Genomic DNA, 11,061 nt, shown 5'->3' with positions numbered 1-11,061 from the left:
ATTAGATTTTGCATCTTTTTAGTTCCTAGAGATCTCTGAAATCCCTAGGATCCAAATAAATATATTTTCATTTATTTTCACCTTCAAATACTGGAGTATGCATCTCTAATATACAGCGTGTATCTCTAAAATATAAGAAATTTATAAAGTAAACTTAGTGCCTTTAGTTCATCCAACAGAATTAAGAATTGCTTGATGTCATCTAATACTCTGTTCACTTCTTATTCCTCCATCTGTCCCAAAAAGGTCTTTTTACAATGTATTCAATCAGAATCATGAGGCCATGTACTAAATTTGGTCTCTAAAGTCTTTTCATCTATTGCAATCTTCCATTCCCTTAAAGCCATTGATTTGTTGAAGAAACTTTTTAAAAAAATAATTTCCCATACTCTGGATTTGGCTGATTGCTTCTAGATCCTATGAATTCTTTAAATTGTTCCTTTATCCCCTATGTTTCTGGTAGGAGGCTCGATTTTATACATACATACATACATACATACATACATACATATATACATACATAATTTTTTTTGATCAAGAAGTCAAGAATACTTGATAGGTTGTAAATGTATTTTCTGACTAGCAAAGACCTTTGAACTTGATAAGACCTTGCACTTTGTTATTCCTAAAATATTCAAAGTGGCAAACGAAAGTTTAGATATCCCAGAGCTTTGAGTTCGACCTGCAGTTACAACTGTCATAACGTATAACTTTAAGTGCTTTCCACAGACCAGACACAATGTTAACTAAGCACCTACCTACCTGCTCATTTAATTTTTAAACATTTGTAGATGCGAAACTAAAGCTTAGAGAGTTTGATTAATTTGACCCATTTAGTAAGTGATGGTGTGAGTTCAGGAGTGGAACTGGAATCTCAACTTTCTAGTACTCTCTGTTCTGAACAACTCTACCTCTCAACCTTCGCGTTTCCGGCTTCTCGCAGAAGCCCGCAGGTATCTATTACTGGGAAGTGCTCCTGTCCCGCCCCGCTCCTTTTCGCCCCGCCCCGCCCCGCCGGGTCCTGGGTCAAGCCCGACTGAGCGCCAGAAAAACCACATTTCCCAGAGTGCACCGAGACCACGAAGGCCTCACTACCGGCCGAACGCTGACGCCATTTATGTGTCGGGGAACGGCGGTGCGGCCTGTCATCATGGCCCTGTTCCCGGCCTTTGCGGGCGTTAGCGAGCCTTCCGATAGCGGTTCCCGGAAAGGTAAGCACGCAAAAGGGAGGAAGAAGGCACTCGGCGGGTTTAATTCGTAGTTTCTCGGTCCCAGGCCTCGGCCCTTGCCTTGGATTTGTTGATCCACCTGTGTCCCAGAGTTCTCCGCGGCGCTGCAAAGACTTCTGGGAAGGGCTCCTGTCTTAGTCCTGGCTTCTGGTCCCGGCGTCTTCGGGGCTAGAATTTTAGAGTATGGAAGGAGAAAGGCATAGGAGAGACCTTAGAGCTGGGAGTTACATAATATCACTGTCTCTGACCCCATTTTTTCTCTGAACCTCAGTTACTTCACCTATAAAACGGGAATAATGATACTCCATATCTCAAGGAGACTCCTGTTGCAAATGCTGCATATTCTTTTCTCTCTTATTTCTGAAATGCTTATTGGGTTCATATCCTTTGGCAGGCCTAGAGCTAGGGGGTTGGGATCAGAGCCTAGTGAAACAGTTGCTTTCCAGACAGGCACAGCTGCTGGGAATGAGAACTAACATTTATTTATTGAGGGCCTACTGTGCACCAGACATCATATATTTTATTTAAGCCTTAAACATTCTCAGGAGATCTGCGTTGTTAAAAATTGAGGCACATACAGGCATACCTTGTAGACACTGCGGGTCTGGTTCCAGACCACTGCAGTAAAGTGAGATGTCATCTTTTTGCTAGTGGAGGGGCTTCCTTTTGTAAAATCCTCAACCCACCATGAAGTGCAGTAAAGTGAAGCTCAGTATGCCTGTAGTGAATTGTAATTTAAAGTAATTAATTCTAAATCATGCACTTATGTGGCAGAGTCAAGTTGTGTCTGACACCTCTTTTATATCCACTCATGGCTACTATACCTATGTTTTGGTAACATAATTGTGAGTAATTTCACATATAGTGTAATTTTGGTTATCCTTTTACTGTCTAATCTCTGTGGTCAGGGAAAGTGTCTATTCATTGTAGCATACTTAGCCCTTAGCACAGCCCCCAAATATAATAAGTGCTCAATAAATATTTGCTGGATGTATATAGACCACTAGTAGGTACTTGGCAAAAAATAGCAGTATGAGGTAGGATATTATAAATGTCACAGGTGAGCTACAGGAACAATGACTTCTGACGAGAGATTCAAATAAGGCTTTATATAGGAGCTAACTTCTGGAGTGGGTCTTCAAGAGGGTAGGGTTGGACAAATAGAGTTAGTGGAAAGTCATTCCAGGGCCTGCAAAAGCATGCAAGAAAGGAAGCGTGAGACCTGTGCAGAGAACTGCAAATAGTCTAGTTTGGAAATATAGGGTGTAAAGAGCAGCGCTGGGAAATATGATTAGGACTGGTGGTGAGGGAGTATAGTGACTTGAATAACAGGCCAAGGGTTTATCCTTTTATTTTGGGAGGCGACATGGAGAGTTTACAGGGAAGTGTTGCTCTTGTCATTTACCTTAACTAGTGTTTGTTGGATATCTCTGGGTATCCAGCATCAGGATAATGTTTGTAAAGGGCTTTTTATAAAGTACTTAAGTTTGAAAATTTAAACACATTGTCACTCTCAGTGAAATTAACTATCATTCTTTAATATCACCTAATTGCCAGTTGATGTTCCAGTTTCCAAACTTGTCTCAAAAATGGCCTTTTACAGTTGGTTTGTTCAAGTCGGGATCCAAAAAAGATCCAAGGTTGTATGTTGTGGATATGTCCCTCAGGTCTCTTTTTAATATAAAAGTTTCTCTGTCTCCTCCATTTTCCCTTGTGATTTATTTGTTGTGGAAACTGGGTCATTTGTCCTATACACATTTCCCACCAAATCCTCATGGTGTCATTTAATGAGCTTCTCTATCCCTGTAAACTGGTAATCTAGAGAGTTAGATTCAGGCATATATATATATTTTTTTAGTTGAAAATACCTCACTGGGGGTTCTCTGCACTTGTTATTGAATCAAATCAGGAAGATCTTCCTTCTAGTTTTCTCTTTTATAATATAGTGATATTAATATTGATCAGTGGATTCATGGACAGCCTGATTCATCCATTATGAAGCTGCTTGCCAGCCTTTCATCTAATGATGTTTGCAGCCATTTGATTATTGCTTAAATCCATTATTTCTGTGGGGTTACAAAATGGTTATTTTCTAATTTTAACATTCCTCCTATATTTATTAGCTTCAATTATTCTATAAAGAACTTTTTCTCATACCCCGAAATACAATTTAGGCAGAAAAGACATGATGAATGCTTGCTTTGTTCTGTCAGTTTTCAGAATAATGAGTGAGGGTCTCTTTTGGAGGTGACCAATGAGGTGTTTCTTTTTTTTTCCCCTTTTCATTATGAACTCATGAATTTTTAACATATTTATATTTCAACCCATTGTAGATATAATTTTTCTAGTGCTCAAATTGTCACATCTTCGGCTAATGGGAGCCTAATAAAGTTGATGCCTATGTCTTTTTGACATGGCCCAGTTGTGTCTAATCACTTCCTTGCTTTCTGGCCTAAAAGAGACCCAGAGCTTGTTGCTTACGTGTTCTGGAATTGGCTAATCCTCCAAGGAACCTTTTTCTTTTAAAGTTGAAAATGGTATGAGTATGTTAAAACCACAATTGGATGTTAGAAGTACTCATTGCACTGCGTTGTCATTGCTTCCAGACATTTTTAGTGGTTCTCACCAGGAAGAGAAAACTACATCATGAGTTCATATTGATATTTCCAGTCCAAATTTAAGGTTGTGAGATTTTTACTTAATTTATTTGATTTAATATTTGTATTTCTTTCCTCTTACGCCAAAAATTTTAGTTCCTGGTGCCATTAGTACAATTATGTATGTGTTCAAAATAACAATAGTAATATGACTGATACTAAATAGTTTAATATTTCTTTATGGCGCCATTTGTCTTTAGGACATATCCCACAATGGATATGCAGTCAAATTACTGTGTTATAAAATCTCTTGAAATAATTCTCTGTGTGGTTTTGTCACCAATTGATATCTAATTAGGTACATTTGTTTTCAATTTTTAGGAATTGCTTTTATTTTTTTATTTAATCCCTTTCATAATGTGAAAGTTTACATGGTTTCAAAGTTGAAAATATAAACCAGGTATATTCAGAGGAAAAAAGCTTTCTTTTCTGTTCCTCCAACCTGTTAGTTTCCTTCCCAAACAGGTTCGAATTTTTATTAGTGAATGATATCCTTTCATTTTTTTCCCCTTGATATGAGACACCTACATTTCCCTTCTTTTTTTAGATGCATAGTATTCTGCATTTTGCCTTAAATTCCAGAGATCATTGTACAGTGCGTAGTCTCCTTCTGTCACCACCTAATTTTGCCACCATCATCCCCTGGATTATTACAACCACCTCCTAGTCTCCCCATCTTTAGTCCTCCCTTCACTCCCTGAATCACTCATACCATAGGCAGAATTTTAAAATGTATTTATTTTAAAACACTATGTGCCATTCACTGGTCTAAATACTTTACAAATATGAACTCACTGAATCATAACCCTATGAAGTCTATACTAGTATCTGTGTTTTTAAGGAGGAGGGAATGGAGGCCCAGAGCCAGTAAGTACCTTGCATAAGGTCACATGGCTAATATGACTCAGAGCCAGGATTTGAGCTCAGAAAACCTAGCTTCAAAACGCCTGCTCTTAAACACTGCTCTTCGCTGCTGATCTTCTGAACACTGGATGTGATTTTGTCACCCTTGCTCAAAGCTCATACTTAGGGTAAACCCAAACTCGAATGCGTTTTTTAAAGCACCTGACTTCTCCAGGTTCATTTCACCTCCCCAGCACCTGCCTTGCTTCTCACTCACTCCCAGGGGTCTAGGCCTAACAGCTTCCTGTTTCCCAGAGAGTTGTGGCTTTCTCACTTCAGGCCTTTGTATCAGCCATTTCTTCTGCCTAGATGCTTCTAAGGGGCGTATTTAGGTCTGAACTGAGCTGTTCTCCCTGGCAGCTTTCTCTGATAGACCTAGTTAGGATTAGGGAACCTATCATGTGCTCTCATTATACCCTGTATATTTTCTTTGTCTTGGCATTTGTCACATTGCATGTGACTGGCAGTATGTCAGCTCCCCGAGGATCATGTTGGGTTTGTCTTGTTCATTGTGTATTCCTAGCACCTAGAACAGTGCCTGGCTTTCAGCAAAGTGCTGAATGAGAGATTATTTTGCTCAAAGTTGCACAACTAATAAACGTTAAAGCCAATATTTGAACACAGGTTCTTCTGATTCCAGAACTTGTGTTATAAACCACTCTATATTAGAATGGTGGAGTTCTGGTTGTTTATACATTACCTTTGGGACCCCTGAGTCTTTTCAAATTGTGGGTTAACTCTGTGCAAGAGCTGACTTTGCTTAGGTTCTCTATAATCACCATCTTATATGCAGTTCTTAGCCATGTTTGCTGGCACTTTTAGTACGAATGTTTGTGCTCTAAGAGTCTTTGTCAGAAAATAAGGGTTTTGGTCAAAATGAAGAGCTTGGCTTATTCTTTTTAAAAGAACAATGCCTCTCCTAGTACATATGCTCATTCGTTTATACAATCCACCCTGGAGATGTCCCTGGGGGTGTGGCACTTACTTGAGTTCACTTAAAAAAACTAGCAATCAGTGCTGTTTTGTTATACTAGAATGGGGAATGGGTGTGATGAAACTTGGCTATTTTTTCCAATTGTCATTCAAAATTTGTTTTTAAAGCTTAAATCTATTCATTGCAATTCCTCCCTCCCTCTAGCTATAGCAGAATTGAATTAAAGCATTTTCACTAGTGATGGAGAAATAGTTACATAATAAATTTATCACAAAAAACATTTCAGCTTAAAGTATTCATTATATTATTTTCTGTAAAATACGCATGCTGTGGTTCTTCCAGATACCTGCCTGGTTTTTGTTAGGCAGTAGTTCTAAAGTGTCCTTTCTGCCTGATACTTCCACCCTTCTTCCTTTCATAGGTGTGTGTATGTGTATAGCAGAGTGCTAATTTCCAGGTGAGTTTCAACCTGAGATTGATTTACTAACCTGCAGGGACAGATGGTTTGTCAGCCAGTGGGCTTCTCTATCTTAACCCCTAGATGTGTGGTCTCCTGCCAGTCTTCCCTGTAATGTGTTACATCCTGCCTTGTATTGACATAGTTATCTAAATAAACATTTGATTTCTATCAAGGGCACTTGTATATCATGTAAGGATGTAGGTAAATATAGAAAAGGACTTTGCAATCGGATTACTAAAGCATCTTTTAATTTCAAAGAACTTTCTTGAAGATTCTGTGTAACTAAAACTTAATCGAAATGTTTTATGTGAACAGTTAATGTTATCATCGAGTATAAGCACTATACGAGCAAGGCCCTGGCCTATCTCGTTTACCACTGGACCCCCCCAAAGACTACAGCTGTGCCTAGGCACACAGCAGGTATTCAGTACTCTAGTCTTTAATGATTAAATCTGTATTTACAATGAAGACTAAAAGAATTATAATACCTAGACGATGGCATGCTTTTGACCATCTCAAATTCCTTCATTTTGTTCAGTAAATCAGGCGCTGAGGATATAAAGATGCAAAGATGTTGTTCATATCCTTATTCATTTTATTTATTTGAGAAGTACTTATTTAGCCCCAGTTGCTCTGTCCCAAGGCATTGTGCCAGGAGTTGGGAATACAGGAGTGAGTAGTCATGGCTTCTGCCCTCATGTTGCTTTTAGTTTGGGAAGAAAGGAGTGGAAGGAGGGAGGCGAGCTGGAAACTTGTATGCAAGAGTTGTAAACCGGTTGGCGTCTTTGTTTGCCTGGCAAGATGTTTTTGTTTGTCTTTTTTTCTGTTGTCACTCTATAGTGTCACTGTAATCGTTACGAACCAGGTCCCTATGAGGATCTCAATCTCAGTCGTTGACTTTTGGTGTAGAATGTAATGGGAAGACTGACGAGTGTGTAATGAGATTACAGTGTGAAAATTGGCATAGTTGTCCATGTCCTAATTGCGAGTAGATTAAGGAAAACCGACTCCTTAGTCGAGGAAGTGAAGAGCATCGCCATGGTATGGTGGAGGGCTGGGTGGAGAACCGCAGATCCGGGTTCCAACATGTGCCTTTGGCCACGTGACCCGACTTCTTCGGGCCTCCAACTATTGATCCGTGAATGAGGGAGTGGTGTCCGGGCTGTGCTCCAGAGAACCTTCTCAGAACCTTCTTCCTCTGAACCCCCAGCAGAAGCAGTCTTGCTTTCTCCTTCCTGCATTTTGAATTTCTCTGAAAGGTTTTGGACAGTGTGCTCCTGGATTAAAAGAAAAGTTTTGAAATCTCTGGATTAGATCTCCAAAATTCCTCCAGGACTAACATCCAATGATGAGTACTTCCAATATTCCATGCATGTTCTCTGCTAATCTGCTACCCCCCCATCCCCCTACCCCCCCCAAAACAAGCAGCTTTTTGTCAGCTGAAAATACCTTTTGCCCGGACAGAAGGTCATTAGATTGAGGTGAAGGTCATACAGAGAGTCAGTGATGATTGGAGTTCAAAACCCAAGAGTTTTTAGTTCTTTATAAACCACTTTTTTTTTTTCCACAGTGATCCCATTTGGCAAAGCCTTAATTGCAACCTTAAAAACTCTTTCTTGCACCTTCTAAAGGACTTTGGAGAATCACACGCTTTATGATTTTTTTACATATGTATTTCTTTACTTTTCCTCCAAGCTGTCATCACTATCTAGAATATGTAAAAATATGCTAGAAGTATTTAACAGCATCTCTTCTGGCATATTGTTTATTCTATCTTTTCCCACTTTTCCTTTGTTTATTATGGAATACAATTATTGTGGAAATAATTGTGATCTAGGCAACAGGAAGTATTTTTACTTGCCTCTTGCCAGGACTTAGGCCCAAGGGAAGGTAACCAACCTCAGAAGGAAAAAGGAGACAGTAGAAGAAAGACTGTGTGAACAGTTGCTCAGCGCCCACTGGGCCTCCCCTTCCCAATTACTTAATCCCTTTGAGCCTTAGTTTCCTCCTCTATAGGGTGGAGATCATGATACCTCCCGCAGAGGGTTTTGAGGAGTAAAAGAGAAAAGGTGCTAATCTGGTGCTTGGCCTACAGCAAGCACTTAATAAATTAGAGTCCCTCTCTCTTTTTCTCCTTTTCCTGTGCTTTTTATTGTACTTTGCCTCCTTAGGAATTGTCCTTCCTCCCTCCCCTCTTTTCCACACATGTTTATTAAACTCCTGCCGATGTATACCAGGCATTGATATCAGTGCTGGGGACATAGCGATGGATAAAACAAAGTCCCTGTCATCATATAGCATGCATGCTGAAGTCTCTTCCTCACTAAAATGCATTTATCATTAGGGACTAGAATACAGACTATAGAAAGAACTCTTATGACTCAATAAAAAATCCAATCGAGAAATGAGCAAAGGATTTGAATAGCTATTTCTTTTCAAATATGAATGATCAATAAAATCATGAGGCTCTATATCAATAGTCACCAGTGAGACAGAAATCAAAACCGCGATGAGAAAACACATCCCACCCACTAGGATGAGTATAATCTAAAAGACAAGCAGTCACAGTTGGCAAGGGTACGGGGAAATGGGAGTCCTCCTACGTCGTTAATGGGGATGCAGAAATGTGAGATGGTGCAGCCACTCTGGAGAAAAGTCTGGCAGATCCTGAAATTGCTAAACATGAGTATCTGTATGACCCAGTAGTTCTCGGTATCTTTCCAAGAGAAATGAAAACATGAGTTCATATAAAGACTTGCACGTGACTATTCATAGCAGCGTTATTCACGGTAGCCCCAAAGTGGAAACAACCCAAGTTTCCATTAACTGATGAACAGATAAAAGGTGGTGTAATGCATAAAATATTATTGGGCAATAAAAAGGATTAAAGGAGTGATACATGTTACAGCATGGATGAACCTTGAAAGCCTTATGCCAAGGGAAAGAAGCCAGTTAGCAAAGACCATAAAATATACTGGCGTTATTTGACATATAAAAATATACAGGAAGTATTTGAATCATCTCTCCTTGCATAGTGTCTGTTCCGTCTTTTCCCATTTTTCTTTTGTTTGTCATAGAATCCAGTTATTGTGGGAATAATTGTGATCTCAGCAGCAGGAACTATTTTCCAGTTGTATGATCTTCTTTATATTAAATGTCAAACATAGGCAGATCTATAGAGAAAGAGATAGATTAGTGGTTGCCTAGGGCTGGGGGTCAGGGTGGGAGAGGGGGCGGGTGAATGGAGAGTGACTGCTAATATGTATGGGGCTTCTTTTTGGGATAATGAAAATGTTCTAAAATTATTTTATGGTGATAGTTGCACAGTTCTAAATATTCTAAAAACCACTGAATTGTACACTTCATGTGGGTGAACCTTATGGTATTATAAATTATATTCCAGTACAGCTGTTGAAAAATGTAATTACCTGTCTTTCTTACAACTCCAACCATGTCATGGGTTTTTTCTCCTTGGCGTATGAATGTGCCCTGCCTCTCATCCTGAAACAAAACGGGACCAAATATAAACCCCTCCTTGAGCCCCCTCGCTACTGCTTTCTTTCCTTCATAGCTGAGATTCCTAAAAGTTAGAAAATAAGTAATTTAGAAAGAGTTCATTGTAGAAGAGTTAGAAATTAATGTATAAGCAGAAAAAAAGTTTTTAGACATTTAATCTCACCACTCAGATGTAATCATTGTTAACATATAATTTTAGCATTAATTAGAAAAGTTGACACCGTGTATTTTTATTTTCAAAAAGGAGTACTGTTTGTTATAAGGAAAGGCTTATGTTGAGTTACTGTGCTAAGACAGAGCATTAGAATATTCTTTTAAAGAAAAATATCTTAATCTTCTGTAATAATATTAAGTATGGTGGGCTTTTAGGCCTGATTTGATTTTTTAACTTTTTGGAATTGTCTAAATCAAATTTGAGGTCATTAAAACCTAATGCTTAGGAATCCTTCATGCTCATTAAGTGTGGATGGAATGCATAAAGCCTTGTTGCCTTTTAGGCCACACTTATTACATGGCTTTTGCTTAAGCCACAGCTTGATATCACAAGAGGATTTCAGTCTTAAATATTTTAGAGTGTGTTAAAGCCCCATGCCCTGTGAAATAAAAATTTCATGGATTCCCTTTGGCTTCTGTAGATTGTTCTAAACGCCTGACTGACATTGGCTGTGAATTTGGATGTCAGCTGGTAAGATGGATTTCCTGCTTTAGAAATGTATTGAGCTAATTTCATTGATTTCTTTTCTTTTGCATGTGCAGAATTAGACTGGCTGAGCAACCCAAGCTTTTGTGTTGGAACCGTAACATCTCTGAGCCAACAAACCGAAGAGACCACAGCTCTTGTTTCTGAAGGTTCACCACCGACAAGGTAGTGTTTTCGGTAGATGTATTTTCAGTCTTTGTCAGTGTACTGTCTACAGCTTAGCTTGGATGATGCTCCTTAGGAAACTCTGTGATAAAAGAGCTAATAAGTAAAACTCTTAAAGTAATGAGGTGATCTTTGGCTGTTTTCCCTTGCCTCACTCTTACAGATTTTTCCCCTTTGCATTGCAGTGGCCACTATGTGACACCAGTAATTAAGCCATGAGGGAAATGGCATATTGTGATCTGAAGTAACTTTACCAACCTCATTAGTAACCTTGAGAATGTTGATAAATATAGAATTCAGATATTTCTTTAGTTACATTTTCAACACTCATAAAATTAGAAGGAGCTCGTATAAGATAATGTGGGGAAGGGGAAGAATTCTTCTTTACCTCCTCTGGTTCTTTTTGGCTGGCAAAATAATCAGTCAACAGGAGGTAGATTGACAAGAGAAAATCAAATTTAATGTCGTGTGCATGGGAACCCCACGAGAGAGTCAGA

General features: G+C 39.0%; 1 protein-coding gene across 1 annotated transcript in view; it reads left to right on the top strand.

The window, feature by feature from the left end:
* Positions 1 to 1,058: 1,058 nt before the first annotated feature.
* NRDE2 (NRDE-2, necessary for RNA interference, domain containing) overlaps positions 1,059 to 11,061 on the top strand; it is a 41,844-nt gene continuing 31,841 nt past the window's right edge. Inside the window, exons 1-2 of the mRNA XM_006925525.3 lie at positions 1,059 to 1,211; positions 10,456 to 10,564. Of these exons, the coding sequence (XP_006925587.1) occupies positions 1,118 to 1,211; positions 10,456 to 10,564 (203 nt within the window). The 5' untranslated portion in view covers positions 1,059 to 1,117. The remainder of the gene's footprint in view (positions 1,212 to 10,455; positions 10,565 to 11,061) is intronic.

Source organism: Pteropus alecto, unplaced genomic scaffold (assembly GCF_000325575.1).
Source record: "Pteropus alecto unplaced genomic scaffold, ASM32557v1 scaffold8, whole genome shotgun sequence".
Classification (NCBI taxonomy): Eukaryota; Metazoa; Chordata; class Mammalia; order Chiroptera; family Pteropodidae; genus Pteropus; species Pteropus alecto.
This window is presented reverse-complemented; position numbering and strand designations above follow the sequence as displayed.